The 27,544-nt window shown below is 41.1% G+C and overlaps 2 protein-coding genes across 2 annotated transcripts; both read left to right on the top strand.

The window, feature by feature from the left end:
• Positions 1 to 2,491: 2,491 nt before the first annotated feature.
• LOC104043615 (keratin, type I cytoskeletal 15) lies at positions 2,492 to 7,954 on the top strand. The gene is made up of 8 exons (XM_009503276.2): positions 2,492 to 3,120; positions 3,826 to 3,908; positions 4,835 to 4,991; positions 5,452 to 5,613; positions 5,760 to 5,885; positions 6,023 to 6,243; positions 7,067 to 7,092; positions 7,590 to 7,954. The coding sequence occupies exons 1-8, from the start codon at positions 2,563 to 2,565 to the stop codon at positions 7,667 to 7,669; spliced, it is 1,413 nt and encodes a 470-aa protein (XP_009501571.2). The 5' UTR covers positions 2,492 to 2,562; the 3' UTR covers positions 7,670 to 7,954.
• Positions 7,955 to 11,096: 3,142 nt separating this feature from the next.
• KRT23 (keratin 23) lies at positions 11,097 to 22,389 on the top strand. The gene is made up of 8 exons (XM_009503277.2): positions 11,097 to 12,098; positions 15,719 to 15,801; positions 17,215 to 17,371; positions 18,949 to 19,110; positions 19,202 to 19,327; positions 20,063 to 20,283; positions 21,172 to 21,203; positions 21,873 to 22,389. The coding sequence occupies exons 1-8, from the start codon at positions 11,682 to 11,684 to the stop codon at positions 21,974 to 21,976; spliced, it is 1,302 nt and encodes a 433-aa protein (XP_009501572.2). The 5' UTR covers positions 11,097 to 11,681; the 3' UTR covers positions 21,977 to 22,389.
• The last annotated feature ends 5,155 nt before the right edge of the window (positions 22,390 to 27,544 follow it).

Below are 27,544 nucleotides of genomic sequence, written 5' to 3' on the forward strand. Positions count from 1 at the left end.
TCCGAGGCACCTTTCCTTGGGTTCTCCTTCAGTTTGAAAATACTACTGATAATTTATAGTAAAATATTAGGAACTAGTTAGAAGTAGTTGTTTAATACGGAAGAGCAAATAGCACAGATGAAGGCAGGGATAAGCCTCAGGTCTGCAAAAGCTGCACTCTGCATTTACAAGCTTCTGACCACGGGGGACACGCCCTCAGGGTCTGAGTTTGATGGTTAACAGAAAGTTGAAAAAGCCTCAGAAGCCACCACTACGGCCTTCTGGACTGTGTTATCGACGTCATCTGTATTGGCTGCTTGATTTATTTTTATTTTTCCCAATGGTAAATATTCTGCAGGAAAGAAAAGGCTTTATATCTGCTACCTGGTTTTTATGAGTGTTCATCTGATAACAATCTAGAATAACACACAGGGCATGTTAAAAAGCAGCGAAGTGTATTTCACCAGCAAGCTTCCAAAGAAGTTATAAAGACTGAGTGAAAGAAGACTGGATGAAAAATCCCCAAAGTTTCCTGTTAAAGTTTATGGTGTTTTCTAGAAGTGATTTTGCTAGATTTTTTTTTTTTAAATGGAATTTGATCTTGCTTATTGTGGGATCACTCAGAGTTAAACAGACCCTAGCACCATGCACGCCTCAGGATATTTACGTTACAGGGGTCTTAAAGAAACTTTTTTATCTTTAGGAGACTTTGTCTAAACTTGTTTCTTGAGATACTAACTCGTGGAGATATGCAGATCTGGCAAGCTACGCCGAATCATTAATCTGCCCAACAGCAAAACTGAACTGCTGTGGCAATGCTCCAGGTTCAGTTTGAAACATGTTTCCACAACTGTGAAACATCCTGTCTTTTCTGATCAGCTGAAGAATGAGTGGACATAACCAGGCTGTTAAGCTGCGTATCACAGCTAGATTTTTGATGGTTCTTTCCTCCCAAGTACATACCTTTCCTAGTAAAAAGGCTGTGCATTGCCCGGAGGCTGCATTAAAATCTCAGCTGTAAATTTCAGAAAACCCCTCAGTTTGTTCCAGCAACTGGCTGGAAATCTCAGCTTATCTGAAATTACCCAGCCTGAATTCTAAGGTCATTTTCCATTGATAGGTACCGCCAAAAACTGCTAAAAACAACACTCTCCTTATTAGGCTGTTAGCAAACATATCATTTTGCTTCCTTTCTTTCAAAGTTTTATTTTAAAATCATTTTGGTGGTTCTGAACTAGAGATGGAGAAAGTTCCACCTTCACTTCGTCCCTGCTTTTCTCCCTCCTCTCACCTCTCAGTTTCCTTAAGCCATCATGCGCCTCAGTCCACCTTACCCTCTCAATGTGCCCCTTCTACCCTGGTCACTCAGTGGTCAAGTATTTCTTCAACTGCAACTTCTGGCTTTCATCCGAAGAATGTCACCTTGCTCTGCAAAGAGAACTGGGCTCTTTCTTCAGGCTCCACACTGTTGCCACACTCTGCACACACATTATCCCCGCGACACACCCAGCAGGGTAAACAAGCAGTTAATTCTTCCTTTCAAATCTCCCAGATCTGGTTTCCCAGCATTATGCAGTATTGAACAAGAGCTGTATTACTGAATCGCTGCCTTTTGAATTTCACTGGCAAATTTTGAAAAATACTAGTGTTTCAGACTCCCTCCTTGATGAGGATTAAGATGACTCTTCTAAGTGCTTCTCAAATCCTATTTTCAAGAATTACTTCATTTCATAGTGCATATTGGCGTTAAACGTATGAATTGCTATTGGAACAGTTCCATCTTATACCCAATATGTTTACGTTTTCCAAAAGTAACAGGAACCGAGTCCTCCCACATTTCTTCTTTTAATTGAATTATTTTGGTCTTGTACTACCTTTCCTGACTATTTCACATGCATTAGGATATCAGCTATGCCAATTCTTCCTTGTACACTGATGGATGCCGATGGCTCCTCGTGCGGTGCTGTGATGACGTGCTTTTGTACTAAAAAATCAGACTCCAAAATCTAAACTATAGTTCCAAGCAAAGAACAGGAATATGAACATATCCATTTCAATTCCAAATTTTTAATGGGAAAAATATGAATAGAAAAGAAGAAATGATGGTGAGATGAACACATGATTGCACATTTTTCAGCGAAAGGAGAATTTTACTTAAACTTCACTTTTAGAAAAAGTTGGTGTTCTTAAAAAAACCATGGAGATTGTTGTAAATGGATAAGTGGGTGTGGCTGAACTCACTTTGTTTTTCCATTCTACAATGTCAGAGAAGTAAACTCCAAGTTTCAGAACTATAGCCTGAAGAAAAAACACTCATCTGAATCATCCCTTTTGTTTAATTAAAAAAGAAACCCCAAGCCCTAGCCCCTGCGATGCACAGCCAGCACTCTTCATGAGGAATGTCATCATAATTGGCCTCACCTCTAGGGAGGAGGATTTTTGGAGGAAGGGCTGCAGGTTGGGTTTGTCTCCTAACACCCTATCTTGAGGATATAAAAGAAGCACCAGGGCAGTGAAGGCACATACTTTCCTCCTCTCTGCCAAGCCGAATAACTGACATTAGCACCTTCTTGTGCTGCAGCTATGACTACTTCCTTCCTTCAGAGCTCTTCTTCTACCTATGGTGGTAGCTTTGTGGGTGGTGGGAACAGCAGCTCGCGCCTTTCCTCCATCCGAGCAGGAGGAACCTGCCGAGCTCCAAGCATACACGGAGGATCTGGTGGCAGGGGTGTCTCCATCTCTTCAGCTAGGTACGTCTCCTCTGCAGGAGGTGGATATGGTGGTGGCTTGTATTCTGGGCTTGGCAGTGGTTATGGAGGAGGCTACTGTGGCTTTGGTGCAGGCTCTGGCTTTGGTGGAGGTGCTGGCCTTGGTGGAGGTGCTGGCTTTGGCTTTGGTGGAGGCTTTGAAGTTGGTGGTGGCTTAGGTGGTGGTGATGGCCTTCTCTCTGGGAATGAAAAGATAACTATGCAGAATCTGAATGACCGTCTGGCTTCGTACCTGGACAAGGTACGAGCACTGGAAGAGGCAAATTTGGATTTAGAAGTTAAAATCCGAGACTGGTATCAGAAGCAAGCTCCTGCCAGCCCAGCCCAGGACTACAGTAACTATTACAAGATAATTGAAGATCTCCGAGACAAGGTATGACATTCACATGTAGGGAAGTTATAAGAATGCATTAAAATGGTGGAACTGCAGATTCCATTTCTTTAAAATAAACTAAAATAATTACAAAGTAAATATTGAAATCCCCAACCCCAAATATATTGTGGTTATGAGCATTCTAGCAGGAAACAGTAGCTTTTTCTTATTTTAAAAAGCAAATATGCTACCCTGAAAAATGTGACGTTTGTTGAAATTAAAATGAGTGCACTAAAAGTAAGCAAAATATGGCAAGATGTGTTTAGAATTATCAAGATATTTATTCAGTAACCAAATAGTAAAGAATGTGATAGGTAGGCTTCAAAGGCTGAAAAAAACAATTCTCCTAGCTCCAGATAAGATCAGGTGTTGCCCAAGTGTACTTTCTAATTACATTTCTAATTTGTTTTACACACAGGTATCTCAGCTCTCTGGTTTGCACACGGCATGTGGAAAAGAGCTTAGTGTTTAGGGGTTTTCTCTATAGAAGCTGTAAGAATTACAGTGTGCCCAAAGAGCAACTAAACAAATTGAAATGGCTGTTGCAATCCAAAAAGCTTGTTTAGCCAGTGACATCACAACAGTGGCCCATTTTTCCTACCTGCTTTGATGGCTTACAGCCTCAGTAGCTACCGCTATGTACTCAGGACCATGACATTTCACCGTTAGTCACAGGAATCTTTTTCTGTGTTTCTTAATCGCCAGATCCTTGCAGCTACTATTGACAATTCCAGAGTCATTCTGGAGATCGACAATGCCAGGCTGGCTGCAGACGACTTCAGACTGAAGTAAGTTTACCTGGAGCACATTTGTCTTCTCTCTCTTTGTCTCTCTCTCTCAAAACAGTTTTCTGAACTTTAGTATCAATTTTTATCTAGAAAATAAAGTTCTTCAGTCACTGAAGGACACATTTCAAAATTATGGATAGGTATTTTTCCTTGGTAGCTTCTGATGAAAAAACCCTGGCAAACCAAATCAATGTGATGAAGGATGGTTTGGAATATGAACCTGATAGAACACAGTAGCCAGATCACTGAGCTGTTTACGTAATAAATTATAGTTCACGCCTTAATTTTTCAGTGATGCTTTTAACCATTTTTACTAGCCTAAATTACAGCAGAAAAGATGACAGGAATAGGTTGGGATTTTCACTTCAAAGGAACAGAGTGGCGTGAAGAGATCGCTGTTCAATTGCAATAGTTGTCTCTCAAAGAGTCTGAAATTCAGAAAAGAAAAAGAAAGAGTAATTTGGGGCTTATTCGGCTCATGGTCTCACCAGCGCATCGGGCACTGCTGGAAGGATGATAAAGGCACTTGTGCAACTGATTTATCTTGCAGTGATGTACCTGCAGGTTTGTATTCTCTCCTCTAGTCTCCTAGGCAGAACGAGCAATCGGTGCTTTTCTTCACACCAAATTTGAGAGGACGCTGCAAATGGACTGTCTTGTGTGACAACTTTTCTATCGACGTTGATAATCATTCTTAGGTTCTGCAAAGTGAAGTGTCCTCAAGAATAAAATCAGATGGCAACAAATGTACTTTCATGTGTCGTAGTAGGATCTCGGCAAAAAAGATCTTACTTCTTTTCAATATATATTTTTTCATTTATAGTCCACTGTTCCTCCTCCATTCAAAACAAAATTTCATGGTTTCACAGCTCTTCTGAACACAAACTCGTACACATTCCAGTGCTTGTTTCTTTTTTAAACTGCAGATATGAGAATGAGCTGTTCCTGCGCCAGAGCGTTGAATCTGACATCAACGGCCTGCGCAGAGTCCTGGATGAGCTGACTCTGTCCAGAGCTGACCTGGAGATGCAGATTGAAACGCTCAAGGAGGAGCTGGCTTATCTAAAGAAGAACCATGAGGAGGTGAGAGTCCGTAACAGTGCAGAGAGGAAATTGCTTCCCTTTGGAATTTATGCCTCTGGGGTGGGGAGGGGGAAATCCAAACAGAAAAACCAGAATGACAACATTACAGCTGAGGGAAATTAAGAAAGAATCCCAAATGTGTCCCGAGAAGCATTTCTCTGATTCCAAACTGTCCAGACCTATTAGTTCCAGTTCAACATTCGTAAGCGCATGACAGCTCACTGAGATAGCTGAGTAAAAGAAACATACATCTAAGTTACATGTAAGTGTGTGTGTGTTGTGTGAGTAGAAAAGCATGTGCAATGAGAGATAAGATTCAATAAATGTTTTTTGGTGTGTTCCACCTACGATACTTAGTAATAAAAGCACTGTGTACCACTGCATGGATCGCTGGCGGCAGAAAGTGTATGAAAAGAGAGAGCCTAATCTTTTTTGTGCCCTCTGCCTTCTGCCCATGCAGGAAATGAAAGAGTATTCAAATCAGCTAAGAGGAACAGTCAATGTGGAAATGGACGCGGCTCCTGGTGTCGACCTGACCAGAATTCTCTCTGAGATGAGGGAACAGTATGAAGCTCTGGCTGAGAAGAACCGTAAAGATGCTGAGGCCTGGTTCTTCACGCAGGTATAGTTACACCAATAAACAGCCAACGGATGTACTGCCTCGTTATTGCTGCCCCAGCAGATGCGATGGGCCCTCCCTTTCTCAAAGGAGTTGAAAAATGTTTCATACAAGATGGAGGTGATTTTACAGTTGTTTTCTCCTTTCAGACTGAGGAGCTGAACCGTGAAGTAGCCACCCATACGCAAGAGATACAGACCAGCAAATCGGAGATCACAGAACTGAGGCGCACAGTCCAGGGCCTGGAGATTGAGCTCCAGTCACAGCTCAGCATGGTAGGGAGCTGTCCCAAGCACATCACAAGTCACTAGTACACTCTCCCCTTCCTCCCTCTTTATCTGGCCTCTCCGTAGACTCCCCCTCCGTGGGACAAACCCGCACGCTAACCTATTCTGACATTATTCTGCTTTAGAAAGCCGGACTGGAGGCCAACTTGCGAGATACAGAAGGACGATACTGCGCACAGCTGGCACAGATTCAGGCCCTCATCACCAGCGTTGAGGAGCAATTGTGTGAACTTCGAAGCGACATGGAGCGTCAGAACCAGGAGTACAGAATGCTCATGGACATCAAAAGTCGCCTGGAGCAAGAAATCAGCACGTACCGCCAGTTGCTGGAGGGCCAGGACTCCCAGTATGTTACTATATACAAATCCTATGATGATTAGATAAGGTTAATAACATGACACATTGTAAAGCAGTAATTTGTGGTTGCTAAACTGACTCCAGATCACTAAATTACATTCACTGCATACTCAGCCTTTTGAGTACTGGCAAAACAGATGCCCGGCAGAATCCCAGGCGTGGAATAACTCAAGCTAAATCTCCCAATCAATTGTCCTGATAATTTGAAAATATAAATACAACCATTCTGACTCTCATGAATTATAGACGGCACCAGGCACCATACGCATGTCTTACATAATCCTCTTATAGCACTGGAATAATAGCCTTCAGCCTGAAATAACCTATAAAAACCTGTTCTCAGTATGTCTTTAGCTCTTGGTTTTCTACACGTGTGCACAGAGGTGAAACCATTCATCATCACCAACCAGTACTCCCAACCAGAAAAGAACTTGGTACAGACCACAGCTTATTTCAGTAAAATATATATTTTAGTGCCCATTTCTCATATCTGATCTATACATGGAATTACTTTTGATTTCTGAGGAGGAATCAGCTCCCTGTACTGTTTCTAGATTATGACTTTTTGAGAAAAGAAGTCTATAGAGACATACCAGGACCAAGAACTGGTCTGACTGCTGTTCGCATTTCCTATCGAGCGCGTAGGAGTGCCTTCAAAGCTGAAGGCACCTTAACAATAACACTAGTAACAACACACCTGAGAAATGACCCATTGAAAGAAGCAGTGTGAAATCATGACCCGATATGGGTCAACGGTTTCAGTGGACAGGGTCAGTGATGGTCATTAATCAAAGATTTCTTCTTTTCTACAGGTTGTCAGGAGTGATCCCTAAGGATGGTAAGAAAAATTTTGATTTAGAGGGGCTGAAATGAATTGACAAAATGGGATTAAATGAACCTGTTGTTTTGCTTAGGATTTCTTCTTACTAACACAGATTACATTCTCTCCGCAATGACCACATTCTTTATCATTTAGGGACAAAAATATAATACTTTACCTTATTTTATGTGCACTTTTGAAACCAGTAGCTTGCCAAAATGATTGCATGAACTCCTCATGGGATTCTAAAATACCACCATCTCCCAAAGATTCCCAAGTTCCTCCGCTGTTTAACACAACATACAAGATCCATCCAAATCCAACACGTGATGTTCACTCTTAAGATTTACTGGATGTGGACCAGTAGGGAGAGAAGATAAGATATAAAGGCAGTTTCCCCTTTGATGTGTGAAACAGATCTTGTGAGAAAACAGAAAACCCTCACCGCACAGCTCTTCAGTCTGTCAGAAGGCCATTTTTTTCCCTAGCTGATTTTTTCTTTTCTCCTACAACAGGATCTCTGAGCAGTGTAAGACTTCGCACGGGCATAGATGATGATGGAAAATCTACTTCTATCCATGAAAGGAGATTCTAACAAAAAAGTACTGAATCCCCTCTTGCATATGACACCACACAAAACCAGTGCAGCCTACACTTTGGCTAGTACTAAGAGAAACGTCCTTCTACTTTCGCCAAATCGCAAGAACGTAATCCAAGAATGTGCAACAGCTTGATGTCTTTCCTTGAATTTGCTCTCCTTTCGTACATGATCGCTTGGCTCTATGGGTCAGAGCTGAAAAGCTGGTTTTCTCTCAGTAGCTCTATAGTTTCCTTGCAGAATAACCTACCTAATAAAGTTTCTGTTCTGCTTGTGCAAATACATCCAGCCTAATGTCGTTTTTTTGAAGTCAGTACGGCATTGCCACACACATGATCGTCCACCTCCCTAACGCAGTGCTTCCTGTAACCCAAACAGAGGTGCTCAGTGGGTAACAACAGCAATAGCAATAACCACTTTAATAATGATAATAAAGATGATGACAAACGGACAGATATAAAGTGCCATTGATTCTCCCAGGAATCTGAAGCTAATAGTGGTAAAAAACTGGGAAGATAATGCAAAAAACCCGTAAGGTCTTTGTTCTGAATTCAGAGCGCACAACATGACTACAATTCGTGCACAAATAAAATGCACCTCTGAAAAAAAGTAATGCTTTTCCAGATATATATTTATGTTCCTGCACTTCCCTCAGCAAAAAGGCAAATTCCCTTAGCTCTTGAGTAGGCACTAGGCAAGGTCCAGGTGAAACAAACTGTTCAGGCAGAGTTTGCTGTGACTATTTTGGGTTTCATACGTAAGGAAGAAACCCACCAGCCTGTGCCATTACTGTTGCTCTTGTATCAGCAACACCACCTTTTCTCAGCAGTTAGTCAGTCTGCAAATCTACATGAGTGTAATTGAAGAGAGATGCTTATCAAGGTTTAAAAGGTTAGTAAATCCCAACTTCAGAAGCATATAAAACGTTTACAGAAATGCTGTACTTTGCTAACATCACCTGTTTGGAAAATTTGTTGTTAGCCTCATCGCTGGGTGTTTCAATCCTCATAATAGTATCTAACAAAATGATATAATTTCTAGAATTATGTATTTTATTTCCCTTCCAACCTCCTAGAGCCACTATTTTTCTGTCCTCTATTTTCTGACATTTAAAACCAAAGACCTACACTGCTGGCACCAGTCCACAGGTGAGCCATGAACGAGGCTGCAGAGTCACTGGTACACACACATACTGCTAGTACTCCCACTAGAAAGGACTGAGAAGAGGTTCTTGCACACTTCAGCAAAGTAACATCATAATCCACCAGAAAAGAAAAACCGAACAGTACAAATTATGTTTTTTCCCGATCCAGACATCAGGTCACGATTACAGGTACTGCTCAGACAGCAAGAGAGAAATGCTACAGCCAACGGCAGCTATTCATTTGTATTTCAGATGGAGGAGTTGAATCAACAAGTGACAGTTGCAGGTTTACCTGTACAATGTAGGTGTCAAAATATTCTGCCTATACTTAAGCCGCAGCCTATAAAATCAGTTTGGTTTGCTCTTCATGCTCCAGTTCAGTAGAGCAAGTACGATTCCCAAATAAAGGGGCTAGCATTCCTCAGCTCCCCTAGCTCGGCCCTGCCCAGCAGCTCCCCAGCCTACAGAGAGCACTTGGTATGAAACAGAGCAGTCACCATCTAAGGGTGCCACCTGCTGACAATCTTTTCTTTTCTTACTTGATCATCGTTTTTATTCTGTACCTAGTGGATTCAATAGTTGCCTAAAAGCAAGCCCATAGTGCCAGCCTGACAAAGGAAAGCCGTGTCTGGTGTTGAAATAAGCTTCTTGGTCTTTTCCATGGACTCCCAATACATGCTGATGAAAACTGTGTGGCATCTTTTCCAGTCTGAAAAGGCTGAGCTTCAGAGGAAACACTTCCTATGTGCCAGATCACCTTTGGTTTGTATTACTCGCCAGAAAAAATACAATTCTGCTTTCCATGATGGCACAATATTCCATGAAACTCCCAGGGTGCAAGACAGAGGCTATTCTGTCTCACAAACTGTCAGCCTCACTGCCAGCCAAGCTGTGAATCCCACCAAGTAATTTCAAAGGAAACAAAGGATTCATTTTGTTTCATGTAATATTTTGTACATATGTACGTATCCATATTTCGTTGCAGTATTTCACAGAACATTAGCTTAATGAACTGCCAGGCTGGAAAATTCAGTCTGAAATTAATCTCTGGTGAGATGAACTGCACAGCAGGATATCATTGGTTCTATTATAATTTGGGGTTTTTTTCGAGTTGGGCCTTAATTTTTTGCCTGGTGCCTCAAGCTTTTCTCACTCTGAAGCAGCAGGGCGGATACCAAACCGCAGCTTTTCACAGTAGCTGTTATCAGAATATTTTGTGAGAGCCATACCTTGTACTCATTGGAACACCATATCTTCAATGATTAGTTTCCACAAACAATTAAAAATGTTAGCATTTCTACACAATGACGTGTATGAGGAATAGGAAGGAATATGTACTCAGTGGAAACGTAGCTGGTAAAAAGCATATCACCAGGTGCTGAGTAGAGCTAACGGAGAGCCACAAGGAGGAGCTCAAAACCCGCCCTAGGCAGGCATGGGGAATAGGAGCATCCCGGGAAAGCATGAAGTGCAGCAACTCTTTATTACTGAAAAAATTTCAAACGCAACAGAGAAAAAAAGATTCCTTCAGGTTTCTCCCAGGAAAGTGTAATTCTCGTTGGCACAGTCTCCCTGACCCCACCGTTCAGAATGAGCGACAGGGCTAAGTAAGATCTTGCTAAAGAGCTGAGCCATCGACTGCTGTAAGGAAGAATAGCTGCCCCATTCCTGAGAGAGCCCATGCCCACCCAGCTCCCCACCCCCTCTCAAATCTTCTCCCTCCACCCTATCCCTCAGCTGCGGTCTAGAACTACTCTGAAAGAGACAGTAACCCCAATAACCCCAGCCATTGCCAAGGGAGCGCTTCTCAATTTCCCACCTACTTATCAGCACAAGGAAGAAGAAAATCTTTGCAGAAGCCAGACTTGCCCATTCTATAGTTGATGAAAGAAGTTGACAGAAGGTTACTGAAACTTTTGAGACAGACCATTTCTGCGTGATTGCCAGGCCAATTTTTAGGTCTGGTAGCTTTAAATACTCACTGGAATTTTTCAAGGGTTGTTACAAACTTGTATTCTAAATATTTTCTATAGCTAAACATATAAATATCGTAATAGTATTAATACCAGTAGCAGCAAGAAATTCCTGCATCAGTGTCTATTTCAACAAGACTATTGAAATATGAATGCACCTCGAATCATGAAAAGATCACTAGAAAAGATTCCTGAGTACATAATTCTCATGTATTTCAACTGGACATGGGCAGCTGAAGGGAAGAGCTGGGCCTTACTCACTTTGGACTGGAGTTTTAGTGCAATGGCAGAGGTTGGATAACTTCATTAAAGCCTCATGTCTCATACAGGCTGAAGCTGTTCGGTACGTTAATGACAGCTTGATAGCACATGCTGTGTTTCAGGCTTCGCAGACTGCTGTCATTCCAAAGCCTGAGCTTTACAACAGGAAGGAAGTATCTTGAGAGACCCATCCCGGCCCCAGCTCTCCATTTATTCTGTAGTGGACAATACTCTTCCCGTCATAAGCAGGAGAACATTAACTATACAGGGTTAGAAAAAAGTCTGAGGCAGAGCTGATCCTGTTCCACACCTACTGACTTTGGCCACACCTCACTATTATAATATGAAAAGAAAAAGAAAAAAACAAAACAAAACAAAACAAAACAACCAAAAGGAAAGCAATCGGTATGTGGCTGTGATTCCAAATAACAACAACAGTGCGTGCAGGCTCATAAATGCTTCAGAATTGACCAAGAGGAAGCACGTTTCATGATGACACAATCTTGTTGCTGTAGTCATTCATCGAAGGGAAACTCCCACAGGAAAAGGCATAAAGCTGCTTAGGGAAGGCTAAGAGGCTGCTCAGTGCTAGTCAGTCAAACATTGGGTTAGATTCACAACAGAGCTAAACATGAGTACCAGCCAAGGCCCTTTTCAATTTTTTTCTGGCTCCCTCAGGGGTAGTTCAGGGAGTGGTTTGGCCCAGCAAGGAACTTCTTACAGACCTTCAGGTGCAGATGGTGGTGCCAGCAGCACACATACCTCCTTCTCCTCTGCCAGACCCCTCTGGCTTGCTCCTGGAGGAGGGGCACCTTGGGCAGGCTTCGGCGAGCACCATGGGGAAAGCATCTTCCTGGGTGGGAATGAGAAACAGACTATGCAAAACCTGAATGACCGTTTGGCTGCCTACCTGGACAAGGTCCGTTCCTTAGAAGCAGCTAACGCTCAGCTGGAAAGCTGCATCCGAGAGTGGCACAAGACAAAGTCTCACGGAAAGAGGCATGACTTCAACCAATACGAGCAAAACGTCACTGACATGCAAAGACAGGTAAGTCACAGCTATAAGGGACTATGCCATTCTGTACTCTCTTAAGGAATCTGGGTACTCACGCTGATAGCTTGCCTTTTAAGAAATTTTAATAAAAACTTTTACATGTTAGAAATACTAATGAAAGTGGTTACAGGACCTGGGCATAAACGTTCTTCGTGTTCATAAGGAGAAAGGGGTACAAGAAAGAAAGGCTGGAAGGAGACGAGGGGGAGTCTGCAAAGACTGGTAGGATAAAGAGATTTGTCTGCTGCCAAGTGCTCCTTTCTGTACATGAAGCTGTGGTTTAGGTAACTACGTCTGGCAGAATTTGGGCTTTTTGACTGCACATGTATTCAAGCAAATTACAAAGCTGAAGAGACTGCCTCCTTTCATGCATGCTGTCTTTAGACATACTGTTGCATTTCATTTCTTTGATTCCTGTGGTAGCAGACAATGAAACTACAGGAGTTTTGGGTCCAATGAGCTTATGTAATCAGATGGAAAAAGACTTCATTGTAATTAAGGAAACAGCAGTGACAAATTCCTTGTGGATGTTTTCACTGTAATTAAAAGGAGAATTTCTGGTTCCTGCCAGTAGTTAATATTAACGTTCAACAGTAACTCTTTCAATCTCCCAAACTCACGTGTCTTCAAATTTAAGCATAATATTAACCTGTATTCATAATGAACATACCTAGCACTGTAACCATCGTGTGACTAATCAGGGTAATTAATTTCACATAGCCATACGGGGTGAAAACCAAAGCTATTCCAAACGCGATGTTGTAGTTTTCCCTCCACTTTTTAGAATACGGTGACTTGGCATCCTCGAGACCCTGAGACATTTTTTTCAAAAGAGCTTGGAAATGGTATTATCCCGCACCTTTGCTGAGTGAGGCCAGGGACTTGATCAAACTCCCTGCTCTCTGTTAAATGTGTTGCCTCCAGGCAGAAGATGAGGCACTCCGACCACAGAGAGTGTGTAAGGAGAGCCAGAATTGTCATCACCTATTTCTGTTTTAAGGATAAAGAAAGGTCATCTGTCTCCAGACCTATCGCTTGAGAACTTTTTTTTTAACTGATCCAGAGATAAAAACTTGTTCATCAAGAATGCAAATGTGTTCATATTGATCTGGAATTAATAAATCAGAAAGATTTAGGAAGACAAGACGACTAAAAACATAACGTTGATTGGAGTAAAGCCCTCACTTTTGAATAGGCTGTACCCAGAACAATTATTTTTACCACTCACCACCTAGGCAGCGATTGCTGGCGACAGGCCTGGTTAGACCCCGGCTGCCTCAGCCAGGACGTGCTCAATGGGGTGCTCAGCCTGGGGACAAGGGCCATTAAAGGATTACTTACAGGCCACAATTCAGTGATTTCACCCAGAATTTTTACTTTCTCTCTAAATTATTGCAATTAGCACCGTGACTGCCAGCAAAATGAGTGAAAATATAGCATCTAATTACTGACCATAATTAAATTAATTAACCACGAATTAAAAAGGTGAAGCTAATTTAGCACCTAAAATGAAATTTAGATAAAATTTAGGATCCTATGTCCAATAACCCAGAAAGTCTACATGTACTGGCTGCCTAAACATGGAGGCGTATAATCATTTGGGTCCCACATTTTGGACCAACCTCTCCCCTGCATACCTGAGTTCTGATGAACATGCCAGGTAGAGCAGCAAGTTGCCCGCCTCCATGCTAACCCAGATGCAGAGCAATGTACTGCCAGTTCTTCAGGTAGATGTCTCATTCAAACGTCTTGTACCGCTAAACAAGCAAACTGATTTACAGAGCATTCAAGGAGACAGGATCAATGCTGTTGGACATAGGACACAAGACATGCTGAGGAAGAAGTCAGCGCAGGAAGCCTTCTTGAAAAAAAAATTCTGTTTTGAGGAGGAGTTTGAGTGCATTTTGTATAAAATATTGTGTGAGTTCTTAAGCTATCTGCAAGTTTGCTGATTGATACTAGTGGTGCACCCACATTCATGAGGGATGTAGCAAAGAAATCTGTATAATTTTAAGCAGATAAATGTCCACATTTGAAATGCACTGCCAACTGCCATAGCAATCAGTATCGCGCAGCCATTGGCAAAACATGGACAATTGTAACTCCTTTGTTGTATTCTTTATTCTTTCAGATTGCACAGAAAGAGTCACAAAGCATTTATATAAATGTGTTGTTGTGTTGCATGATTATGAAGTGGCACAAAGTTGAACTCGTGTTGCTTTCTCATTGCTTTATTACCTTCCACAGTAAAATTTATTGTTCTCTAAGGATGGATTCAAAAATTGCCTCTTCTTTGACAACAAATCCCAGGCAGCGACACATTTAGGGTATTTATACATCTTCAGCTGGCCTTGATTGTGTCCCAGGGCAGTGTCCGAGGTGTGCTGCTAATTGCTCAAGAACGCAATCTGTTAACAGATTAGTTAAAACGTTCCACAGGCACCTTCTTTTTTACTGTGAGAGGTAAACTTTTGACACTTCAAGACAATTTTGCCATTTCCTTGTTTCTCTGTGATTCATTTAGGTGTGGGAAGTTATACTTCAAGGTGCTGAGAGCTCTGTAAATGGCTAATGATTTCTGTACAGCCATAATGCACCTTGTTTTGCCATGTAAGTGTTGAGTGAAGGCAGCCGGTGGAAGTGCAACCATGCTTCTCTTTTCAATTTGTTAGAAAAGGACACGACGTCCCACAGTTATTAGTTCCTGCTAATTATGTATGAGCTCCTGGTAGAATTCTTTCAAAGATTTTGAATGGAATACTGAGCTTTTCATATTCAGATCTATAGTTGAAAGCTGTTTCATGTCAACAGGGACTTACAAGTCTTTTCAGTGCATGCTGAGTACACTAAAGGAATGATGCGGTGCACTTTCTCCTGTACCCTTTAGGGCAATTTTCAACATCCCAAAGCAAAATCAGAACCATGAATTAATCACTCCATGCTGCTGGTTGATTCAGTACAGTTCCAGGTGAATAACTGAATGGACCATGCCAACTAGGGGCTAGTGCTATTCTCAAACTGGCAATCCATGTGACTCCAGACCGAAGCACGTGGTGGACTTGTGGGGTCCTGCTCATTAGTCGCTGCAACCGTCATCTTTATGCCTCTGCACCACAACCCTGATTCAGCAACGTGTTTATGCACATGCTTACTTTTTAGCAGATGATTAATTCCAGCATTTTCATTGTACTCAGACACAGTTTAATAGTTCTTACTGAAATTTGCCCTAAAGATGACCAAGGCTGCTTTTCCAGCAATGCTAAACAGAATCAAAATCAGTTCACAAAAAAGGAGGAAGACAGTGTATTCTGTAATATACCATAAGGTCTGTGTAATATTATTCATATCCTCTACCTGGCTAGGAATAAGACGACTCATCCTGCTTCATATCCAGAGAAGTAAGACAAAGAGAAAAGTAAGATTATGGACAAAAATTGCAGAAACATCTATGTGAATCAGGAAACTAAGCTTCTTTTATGCATGTACTCTCCTTAACAGGGGAATTCTACTATTTAGATGCTTCCTATAAGCAGCAGGGAGTCTGAAACAGCACAGGTTATTCACCACCACCATACAGCAACACTGAGTCTCCTGTTGGATTCTCTGTTTTCCAGATTGAGGACAGCAAGATCACCAATGCCAGCATCCTTTTACAGATTGATAACGCTAACATGGCATCTGAAGACTTCAGGCTCAAGTAAGCTCTTCTTTGGTTTCCTGATTAAGTTTGAAAGAGGATTAAGCAAAATATTGCTTTCTCTTGATAATCCAATATGAAACTGATTTTACTGAGGTTTTCTGGCGATATTGGATAAATAAATCAGTGTAGAACAGAAAAAAAGAAAACAGAAAGGATAAAAAGAATGTAAAAACCACAAATGATTGCTGAATAATCTTGAGTCACCGTGTTTATGATACTCAGTTCAGGTCCTGAAGAGCAGGTTATACAGCAGACACTTGATACTTGGGACAAAAGGCATTTAAAACTGTCATCTGTGAACACAAATTAACCCTTTTCTGCACTACGCTTCCCCGGTCCAGCCCAAATCTATTTCCTGTACTTATCACCTCTTCTGGCCAGCTCTGCAGGAAATACTCGTCCTTCAGCATCTTCTGCTTTGGATTCTCATAAGTTTTGCCATAGCAAATGGGCCAGTGCTTCCTCCTACCAGTTCACAGTTGTATTGTTCAGTAAATTGCTGAAAGATAGTGCTCAGACCAACTAAAAAGCCAAAATGTTTGGAAAGAAAACTTCCAGGCAGATCTTTGCAAAGGAAAGGAATTTATATTTCTGTAAGTTAGAGTTCTTAGGAACCATGAAGACTTGTCTTATTGTCAACAGATGATGATCAGCTATTAAAAAGTCTTCCAGCTTTTGGTAGTACTGTAACCAACTTAAAGGCTCTGTCGGCCTTACCTAGCCATGCCTTCCTTTCTTTATCGTTCAATAGTGTCATAGAAAGGAAACAGTGAGACTGGAATCATAGAAAGAGTCTGGTGGATCGGAAGTAGAAACATCAATAGCGCCCACAAAAATTGAAGTGAAGGGAGAGATTTTGAGGAGCAGAAACGCGTCATATGCCCGAGGGAAGATACGGCAGTGTCTTTCTGACTTTGGCTTGCTACAGATGGCGAAGTGCGAGAGGTTAGAGAGGAATGTTAATAGCTGGCTTCCATGACATTCTTCCTGTTTTCTGAAGGACTGAAAAGTTATCATTTTGGAAGAAACTACAGAAAGCATTGACTGTTGATACTGTTTTCACATCTTTATTGGCGAGTTTTTGAGAATCACATTCTCAAAGCTCTCACAACATGGTGAATGTTAAAATGCAAAAAGGAAAATGAAAGAAAGAGCAATTATTTCATACCATTTAGCAGGAGTTGTGAGGAAGAGAGGAAAACAATAATGAGGCCCAGCTTATTTTTAAGACTATTCAACAATATTCAAAGAACATATTTTAGAAACAGAATTTCCTTGGTTTTTTTGTTCTGTCTAGTTCCCTCCATAGAGGACTTAAGCACGTCTACTTCTCTTTGATACTGCTTAAACAGGAGGCTAGAAGCAGCCTGTTCTCAACAAGCATGCTTTATCTTCCTTTTCCTCACACAGGTACGAAGCAGAGAAGTCTCGCAGGCAGGGAGTGCAGCTTGATGTCGAGAACCTGCGTAAGGAGCTTGACGGCCTGACCATCGTTACAACAGATCTGGAAATGGAAATTGAAGGCTTGAGAGAAGAGCACATCCTCAGGAGGAAAGACCATGAGGAGGTACAAAAAGTTCCACTTGGTAAAATCCTATCACACAAATCTTCACTACCATGTAATTAACTTTCAGTAAGATTCACAATCTATAAATGGGATTGATGATTCAGAACCTAATCATCTTCTAAAAAAGCCAACGAGAGTTGATGAGGCACAAAGTTTGTGTACTACTTTACCAATTAAACTGGGATTTCAGGAAGGATTACAAATTGCTGTATTCTCTCCCACTCTTTTCTATCCACGTACCTGTCTGTCATACAGTGCTAACAATAACTTACGTGTCTGACAGAAACGCCCTCAGAAATACTTAGATATAAACACACAGAGATTTCAAGTAAATAGGACGTTACTGGTCGCTGTTGAGTTTTACTCATCACAGACTTTCCCCTTAAATCTGGATATATTGTTTCACAGAATCACAGAAGCGCAGAGTGGCTGAGGTTGGATGGGACCTCTCGAGGCCACCCTGTCCCCCCCAGCTCAGGCAGGGTCACCTAGAACAGGCTGACCTGAACTAAACAGGCCTTGGATTCTTGAAGGATCAAAATTAAAAGAATGGTCGGTGGAGTCAAGTAAAATTATTTAATCTGGCAAAATCCTAAGCACAATAATTAGATAATGTTTACTAATTGTCAAAAAGTGCTGCTCTGAATTCTCCCAGAGCTACACCACAGTGGTGACTCTTATTCCCACATACATAATACCGCTGCTAGCCAACATGCTGTTTTTGTTCTGCTTGATCTGAGGTTGTTTCAGTCATTACCTAATGCAGAACCAAACATCTTACTCAGTATCTGTGGATTGTTAAAATGGAGAATAGAAGCACAAGGGTTACACAGCAGTGGGTGAAGCTGTCCCCGGCTGATCCCCTTGTAGCCAAGGATACTACCTAACAGTTGCAAAAAAACAGTTTTCGGAAGCGGGGCAAGCAACAGAGACATCGGTGTGCCCAGCTGATCTGCATTTTGGAGGCCATGATGTCATACCCTGAAATGCTACTTTGCCTGGGCGCTTTTGAAAATGGTACCTAGGACATAAGATTGTGCTACACAGAAAGGAATGTTACCATACCTGCTTGACTTGTCCTGTAATTATGTTGTTTACACAGTAATTATATGCTTTAATCCAATTATTCCTTTAACAATTACATAGAACTTTTACATTAGCCTCCTGTAAACTTAGTTATAGTTCCGTAAATATTAACATACAGGGTAAGACAGATGAAATTACTGTTAGATTTTCATCAAAGGTTTTGGGTTTCTAATGGATAAATAAATAAAAAATGTCAGGGCTTCTTCATTAAGTATGTATCTTCCAGAAACATTCTATGAAAAGATCTTCTCCCATTTTTTACTGAGTTCTCTAGCACAGTTTGGCCACAGAAGCAGATATAAGTCACATCATAGTATTATCTGTATATAAATTTTCCAAATAGTGTTAACTGAATATACATAACAATGTACCATAATAAAAAAATATTTTGGGTGTTGTGAGAGGATGGAACTGAAGAAGACAAGACAGGAATGAAAACTTTCCACTTTCATAAACAAGTTTGCTTGTCTCCTCTGCTAATATACGAATAGGATATGGAAGCAAATCGCTCGTCACAAGACTTCAAAATCAATGTAAAAGTAAATGCAGCGCCTCCTGAAGACTTAGCCAAGATTCTAGCAGGAATAAGAGAAGATTATGAAGCCATAATTGAAAAGAATCGTCAAAGCCTGGACAGTTGGTACAAAGAACAGGTAACAGCTGTTTTCTGCTCATTTCAGAGATCCCTGTTGCTGTACATGACTGACCAGAATCAGGAAGCTTTTCTCTTCTTTTGCTCCGCAGAGCGCAGCTATGGCTCTGGCAGCAAGCCCCAACCCAGAGCAGGTACAGCGCAATGAGAACGAGATCAAGGACCTAACGCGTACTTTACAGTCCCTGGACATCGAGCTGCAGGCACAGATGAGTAAGGTATCTATTGTAGGCATCTCTGGCTGGTCACTCTTACTTCATATATTCTCAGAAATTGTTGTGGACCCTTTTTTCATTTAAATCCATAGACTAGTGTAACGTGATTGTAGCTATTAAATATCAGCGAAACTGGAATTTGGATCACGCTTGACTTTGCCAGAATATGCAAAATAGATTCAGCAACTATCACCAAGAAGTGAAAAATTTATGTCTCCCCTTAGAATAAAATCTGGGGAGAAGAAAAAGAAGATATGGGATAGCTGACTCCATGATCTAAAAGAAAAATGTCCAAGACAAGAGATAGTAATACAAATTTCATATTTACAACCCCTACTATAATCCATGAAATATCTGAACTGTGAAAAATGTTGGTGGGGAATCTCCAAAAATATTACTCAGGTCTTGTACAGGGTAAAGCTCACGTACCCGTGACATGGGGACTTTGGCACAGTTATGGACACGGAATGCAGAAACCAACAGAAGAGTCACCAGCTGGAGGAGCAGAGCTTCAGAGCAGAAAGAACATGGCAGGGACAAATTACTTATTATGCACACATGACACAGCTTCTGGATTCTGCTGTCTTTACGTGAATAGTCATGCAAATGCATAAGTGTTTAAATTACCACAGTCTTAATTTTGTAATCTGCTAGCCAGAGACCAGATTTGCTGACATTTCTGCATTATATCTACCACACGAATAACAATAATAGTATTGGTATTATCTGCTCTGTCAGAAACACATGCTGGAAGACACGCTGGCAGACACTCGGAATTACTACGCTGTTGCGCTTCAAAACATGCAGCAGGTCATCTCCAAATGTGAGGAAGAGCTAAGCCAGGTTCGTCATGACATTAAGCAGCAAAATAACCAATACAAGGTTCTTCTTGGGATCAAAACCCGCCTGGAGAAGGAAATTTCCACTTACCGCCTGCTGCTGGAGGGGAAAGTCGACGGGTAAGGCACAGCCGCCCTAACTGGAATAGATGAGAAGAGAGTTCTCATATTTGGCTTATTTATTTGTTTGTTTATGCTTAATCAAAGCTTGTGAGTTACATACTACATCAAGGGTTGGTATTTTAATGTGATGGATCATAATAAAAAGCTTGAGCCACTTAGTACACAGAGAAACTTGTGCCCATGTAATTTGGATTACCTAAATTAATATAACTTTTTATTAAAAAAAAAATATTCTACATTGCCACAGCATGCCTACCTCAGCATCGGGAAAAATGCCAATTTCAGTAAAACTCATAGTCATTTCCTATCTTCAAAACAAGCTCCAGATCAAAAGGAAGCCTGGAGACAAGTTTAGGTCTTTTGTGGTCAGCCGCCTGCAGTCACCAGTACCCGCACACAAAACCTGTACGGCGTGCCCCTCTGCTGTGGGTTGCTGGGTTCCCCCATCCCTGCCTTGCGCGAGCTCTCTGCACTCAGAGATCTTTGGGCCCCTCTATTCTTTATTCTCTCCTCTTATATACAGAGTATGTCTTATTTATACAGAAGCAGAAAAGGGAAGATTAGCAGCCTTTGTAAGTGAAATTCTCAGGGAGGCAGGGCAGCAAGGGACCAAGTATGGGGTTATTTGTCAGGAGCCAAAGTGGGATCAGCTTGAGCAACTCCGAACATACCAGAAACAAGGCAGCTGTCCACGGTGGAAGAAATGATGAGTGTCCATGGGAACGGTTTCAGGTTCTCATGGTATAAAAGCATCTTTTTTTTTATTTAAAGTCTCTTTTGAGAGAGATGCTTGATGTCTCATTAGAATCAGTGAGAAGAAAGGGGTGAATAACTGCTTGAAAGTAGTATAATCAGCATTTTTTCTCTGTTGTATTATCTTTACAGGATAGCAAGAAAATCTGAATCAAAAGCTAAAGGTAAAAGTCCCTTATTTTGTTCTCTGTAGTGACTCTTGTTGTCATTTCCAATCAAACTTTACTCAGAATAATTTTAACCTTACATGACTGAGCTATAGAAGGTTTGCCTGGCCGTTAATTCTCAGGTAGGCCATATTTGAGAATAATTTCAGTGATTCATCGGCCACGTGAAGGGCTGCACTTCAGAGCACACTCTGCCGTGTCTGCCCACTGGTGGACTATCGTCAGCCTGACCTCTCTTAGTCAAACACATTGTCCCAAGCTCAGACTCAAGACTAAAGCTTTCATGGTATATGAGGAGGCACAGAGACTCCATTTGGTGACTAAGAGTGTTAGGGCTTGAGAGCAAACAGAAAATCTGCATGTCTGGAAACTCATATTCTGGCATGAGCATGACCTCCAGCCATTTAGGTTAATCTGCTCTGAAGTTAGATTTGCATTGGCTGGGATGTAGCTGTATTATTCATTTGCCCTGACCTGGACAAGACTCAGGGTGACTTTCTGGCAGTACATTTCACAAAGAGCAATAATAAGTATTGACTTGAAGGGAAGCATGTAAAGGTAAATCAGCTGAGGACATAGCTGGTAAATTACTGTAAATGAAGCTTTCTCTGCATCATCTTGTCTCAGCATTTCTTCATGTCTAATTAACCCTTCTTTTTCTTTCAGAACACGCTGGGCTGACCCATCGGAAGATCAAAGCAATCGTCCATGACAGTGTGAATGGGCAGGTGGTATCCTCCACCATCAACGAGATCCACCAGCAAGCATGAAGAAGAAGGTTCTGCTAATGACCGGCTCTCCTAGTGGGCTGAGTTCTGGCAACCCTCCTGTGCAACTCCATGATGTACATTGGTCTCCCTGTGTGTAAAGCAGGGATACCCTAGTGAACTCTCTCCTGAAATGATTTGCAGCCTAATAACAAAAAGTGCCATAAAGAGCTAGGTATAGCTGATATTGTTAGTTTAAAGAGCTTTGAGTCATCAAAATGCCAAAGAAAAGCTATTCAAGGAAAATACCTGGCTGAGCTGGTAATATATGTATTATGCACATCTCACTGGGGCATGAATCTCCATCTGTGATTCATTTATTGCTCTGCAAATTAACTATAATTTAAAGTGAATAATCTCTCCACTTTCATTCTGGTCTTGTGTCCCTCATCATACACCCCACTGCAGCCAATAAATTCTTTTCCACTACTTGTTCTGCTCGGTAGAATTTCTGATTTTGCTTTTTCTTACATACGCAGCAGCCCAAAGCGGCGCTGTTACTGGCATAGGTCGAGACTGCAAAAGCCTCATTGTTTCAGGGGGTATAAAACTGGAAGGACACAAAAAAGAAGAAAAGAGATGACACGAGTTATGGATGACATTTACATAAGCAAAACTACTAAGATTACATAAGCAAAACTACTAAGATTACATAAGCAAAACTATGAAAACTTCCCTATGTACAAGTTTTCAATGTCATCGGTTAGAACAGCATTATTAGTAGGGTGGTTGTAAGGTACGCTTTGCTAAAATAGTCACCCTCAAAACACTTCTTTATTCTTCAGCTTTAATTTTAACTGTCTTTACACACTTTCCTTCAAAGCTTACAAGTACTTTTCCAGATATTCTCATTCTTCCTCAGTGACCCATTTATTTCAAAAACCCATTTCAGTTACTTGCTTTGATATTAATGTTGGTTCTGTTGACGGGTTCTGCAGTCAGGACAGACTGCTATACGCAATGCACACTAACACAAGGGGAGAGGCCCAAGTTCTCCAGCCAAAGCCAAGCTTCTTCCCCTTTCTCACATCAGCCCAATCACTGGCTCGGCAGGAGACCCTCACAGCAATGGGAAAATTTCCAGCGATATGCAAAGCTAAAAACTGAGCAAGGAAAAGAGAAATAGTATTCGGGCTGTTTAGCTGAGGAAGACTGTAAAAGCAGAATGGAGAGAGACAAAGTGGAGCATAATGAGTGTCTGTAGGGATTTGCATTCCAAAGTCAACGTCTGCATATAAAACAGTGTGTTCAGGGCAGTCTCATATTCATGAGGGAAATTGTCATTGTACTCTTTCATACCTACTCATAAGGAACTTTTATACAGGATTCCTGTTACCTGCTTTGCTTTGAAACAAGGCTCACAAAAGAAAATGAAAATTTCAAAGAAAATGAAGGTTTAAAACAAACAAAGTCCACCTCTATGATACAGTGTTTTCTTACTGGCATGTTAGGACCAGTTCACGATCCCCTTCGCCCCCTGCCCCCAACTCTTCACCCTTGTTGCACAAAGAGATCCCAAAAGCATTGAATAGATTACCTAATGGTTTCTTTAAATTGGGTAAAACTTGTAATACAGGATTAGTAACTCTTGGCTAATTAACAATGTCCTTCCTTATGGCTTACCAGATCCAACAAGCCAGACCCGGTGTTTGTAGCACCTGGACAAAACGTGCCTAAGTTTTACTGAACAAGTTTCTGTGTTACTTAAAGCCAAATTCATTTATCAAATCTATAGACCATAACTGCATCACTGTGATACAAATAATTATGAAAACTTCTAAGTAGCCCCTTATTTCTAAGTCAAAGGAAAGTATCTATGCTTTGCGCTAGATTTTGATTGTGCTAAACTACAAGAAGGAGGAAAAATGAGTAATTGAAGTGCTTTATAGAACACGCCTGTCCTTATTTCACATCCTTGAGCAATACACTGGCTTTACTCGTGTCCTGGTGTCATTCATGCAGAGGTGACAGATGCACTCCCAGCAGTCCTGTGTTACACCCAGCTACTGTCCAAACGGTACTGGCCGAGCCACCACAGGACTCCCATTCCGCTCCACTGCTTGGTGGTTTTAACCTTCCCTCAGAACCATGGCATTGCATTCTGAAACGGTCACACCAGCACAGCTCCCCGCACTCACCCACAGCTCACTCCTTCACTAACATCATCACACATCGATGGCTCGAACACATCCATTCAAGTTGCTGTCTTTTAACAAGTGAAGTAAGTCAATTAGTCCTTAAACAGATAAATATTAGTTACACTACATTCTGTTTTCTAAATGAAAGCCAGTATTCTATGGCAAAAATTGCTTACTTCTGGAGAATTCTTCATGGCTTTGGCATACTCTGTATAACTGCAGATTTCCTTTTTGTTGAACGGCTTATGATGCTGTGTCACTGGCCAGATGTTGCCCTGTATCGAGTGGTTATTCTTTATTTCTGAATTTGTGTTCTGGTACAGAAGCCATGCAATTCTGAATGCATTTAGGGTAGGTCTGCACCCTAAATAATAAATAATGATACTAATATTTACCACTTGCAAGCATTGTTAACATTATATTGTCACAACATGCTGAGACATGAAGTCAGGGAGATAATGAATGGGGGTAGTATTACCATTCCCATTTTATTACTTGAGAAATTGGAAAAAGAGATGACACAACTTGCTCAAGGCTGCAAAGAAAGTCACTGATAGCAGCCAAATTAGAATTCATCACTTCACAGCTTCTACTTACCCCAGCTATTAGATAATATGACTTCCACAAAGAGCTGTTCTCCAGCTACAGCAATCCCTTCTGTATCTGATTGCACCGAAGAGATAATTTGATTGATTCATTTCAAGGGTGTACTGCCGGTCAAGACCCTGCACACACTTTGACGATGTTCTTCAATTAACATGTGCCAATAGCCCTACTAAAATTAGTCCTGTGCAAAACACTACGCCTGTGTGTCTGGTGATTGTGTAGTATTTGGGAAGCTTTGAAAAAAAGTTGGCATTGTGCTGCTTTCTCTTAGTCTCAGATCAGTGTCTTGAAGGAAAGGAAATCCTCAGGCGTGTGATACTGTATTGCTTGAAAAATAACTCTGTTAAATCATTGTATTAAAACCGACTGAACTCTGCTAGCTGGTATTTATTCTACTTCCGTACTAAACACACACCAAAGTGCTGTTTCCACATCACGGAAGTGACTGACCCGGGCCCAAAGAAACTGCAATTTAAAAATTTTGAAGTAGCATAAAAAATAACACGCTCAGAGTGAATATATTCCACTTCCCATAAGTGGAACAGGAGAGCAAAAATATATCAGTAGGAGATAATGTCACTTCTAAGTCTAAGTGAATGATGTAACAATACTTTTGCAAACTAACGAGACACGGGAACTCACGGTCTATAAAAGGAGGCTGAAACCATCAGCATGCACAAATCACTTCTTGCAGTTTCACCTGCCATGTAAGGAAGTCCTGCACTAAATAATCCTCCAACGTGATTTATAACAGACTTGAATGCACTCCAGAATGTGTATGAGTCATGGCTTATTTCACTTGTAGAAATGTTAAAACTTATTAAGGTGTATTACAATACGCAGCTTTGGTAAGTGAATTGTTGATCCTCTGGAAGAAGTTTGCAATGAGGTAATGCAGTGCTGGTTTGTGCTGTTAATCACACATTCTTTCTGGTGATGTGGCCACACATTGGCAGGTTTCCTTCTGATTTATGAATAAGATGTTTCTATAGAATGCAAAATTTTTGCTTTCTGCCTACCTTGTTAATACAGAGGCAAAATTAATGAAGTCATTTCAGAAAGAGAAGAAAAGAAAATCCAGCATTTATAACGCTGCTAAAACCACTTTCTGCACGCTACTGTTGAAGCAGAGAGAATAGGTAGAAGAGCTGGTAAAACATTTCACAATGTCCACACCCTGACCTATAAAGGTTTGTAAAGTTTTGCTGGGAGATGCCTGTTCCTGTGTATGAATCATTTAGAGAAGGGAAGGATCTATAAACAGAGAAGCAAGGAAAGAATAATGCTTGAGAGGCCTGCACCCCCTGTCCTCCCCATGCCCTGAATTATACAGCAAAAGCATCTTAATTATTGACTCATTTGGCTTTGTGAAATCACAAGGAATTTTTACTGTGTATCGCTTCCTCGTAATTCCTTCCTCAGTAAAACTTTTCATTTCCTTTCAAGCTGTATTTTTATAATATTTTTAATTGTACGACTATACTGAAATGACCTACTTGAGCCACACATCTAGGGGCTGGTATAAAGGAATTGTGTGCAAACATTCCACGTTAAACATAAGCATCGATCGATTACAGCTCAGACTGCCCGTATGACAGAAGCTCATGGTACTAGACATGACCTAATGGTGAAACAGGTGCATGGCTGCTTCTTCTGGACACATTAATTTGCCTTTTGGAAGTCTGAATATGCAGCAGAAGCTTACAGGCATAAAATCATAACATCAGCTGTGGTGAAGACGCTTTCAATAACTATCCAGACTCCAGGGGTAAATTTGCTTTCCAACATCCTAAGGACAAGTCAAACGGAGTTAATTTGATAGGCTGGTATTTGGCTCTACAGAAAGCAACAGAACTTTGGGGAGGAATATAATTTGAGAAAAAATTTATTTCAATTTAGAGGAATAATTATTTGGAGCAGGCAGGGAAAAGAAGGAGAAACAAACACGTTGAAGCAGCTGACAACCTCTACGGCACTTCTTTAGAACAGAAGTTAATAGCCTGCTACTCTTAGAGAAAAAGTACCAGCTTTGGCTCTGATCTACACCCGAATCACACATAGAAGAAATTAAAGCATAAAATGCATAAAACAAAGACAGTGGAAGCAACTCTTGCCAGAGCAATTTCAGAGAAGGAAATGCATAATGTTGCTGCAAGTAGACAGAAATAGTGATTTCGAAGTTACCAGTGCAGGAAAAAAAAACACTTTTTCATTCCTTACTGGTGAGACAAGCTATCGATTTTTGGAAGCCATTTCCATGCCCAGGCTCTGTTTCTTAGTTAATCTCACCACAGAACAGTCTTAAGCCAGTTACTAAGACATTTTGGGAATGGACGTGTTCCACTGGAAATAGCATTGCTACTATGCAGGAAAAAAAAAAACAAACATAAAAACCACAGAAGCCTTTTCTTTAATGTCTAGAGTTTATTGCTGTCTAAAAATTAAGATACTTAAGCATCAGTCATAAAGAAAGGGGCATAATTTGAAGGGATAATGAACATTCCCGTCCTCAGAAATCCAGCTTTCAGGATTTAGAAGGACAGATAACTCTTGTTGCCATTGTTTACAAACTCACTGCCATACACAGCGCTAGACTCTCATAATTACAGCTTGTGGCTGTGGAGATAAATATTACTTTAAACATCTGGCCACAGGAGTTATGTAAAAATTTCTCTTCTGGATTTAGGACCAGAAAAGTAGGTAATATGTGAAATTCTGTTATGTAATACGTGAATGTCCTTAACCGTGGTCAGGTTCCAGCATGGATTCTCCCGTTGTAGCAAATACTACGCACAGATACCAGATCTGTACCCGTAACTCTTTTAAG

This window comes from Phalacrocorax carbo, chromosome 25, assembly GCF_963921805.1.
Source record: "Phalacrocorax carbo chromosome 25, bPhaCar2.1, whole genome shotgun sequence".
NCBI lineage: Eukaryota > Metazoa > Chordata > Aves > Suliformes > Phalacrocoracidae > Phalacrocorax > Phalacrocorax carbo.

Bases quoted from the DNA above. Each gene is read 5' to 3' on its own strand.
- KRT23 (XM_009503277.2), top strand. From the start codon at position 11,682: ATGAGTACCAGCCAAGGCCCTTTTCAATTTTTTTCTGGCTCCCTCAGG. The intron at 12,099-15,718 runs GTAAGTCACAGC...TCTGTTTTCCAG, and splicing joins TCACTGACATGCAAAGACAG to ATTGAGGACAGCAAGATCAC. The intron at 19,328-20,062 runs GTATCTATTGTA...CTGCTCTGTCAG, and splicing joins TGCAGGCACAGATGAGTAAG to AAACACATGCTGGAAGACAC.
- LOC104043615 (XM_009503276.2), top strand. From the start codon at position 2,563: ATGACTACTTCCTTCCTTCAGAGCTCTTCTTCTACCTATGGTGGTAGC. The intron at 3,121-3,825 runs GTATGACATTCA...CTTAATCGCCAG, and splicing joins TTGAAGATCTCCGAGACAAG to ATCCTTGCAGCTACTATTGA. The intron at 6,244-7,066 runs GTATGTTACTAT...TCTTTTCTACAG, and splicing joins CTGGAGGGCCAGGACTCCCA to GTTGTCAGGAGTGATCCCTA.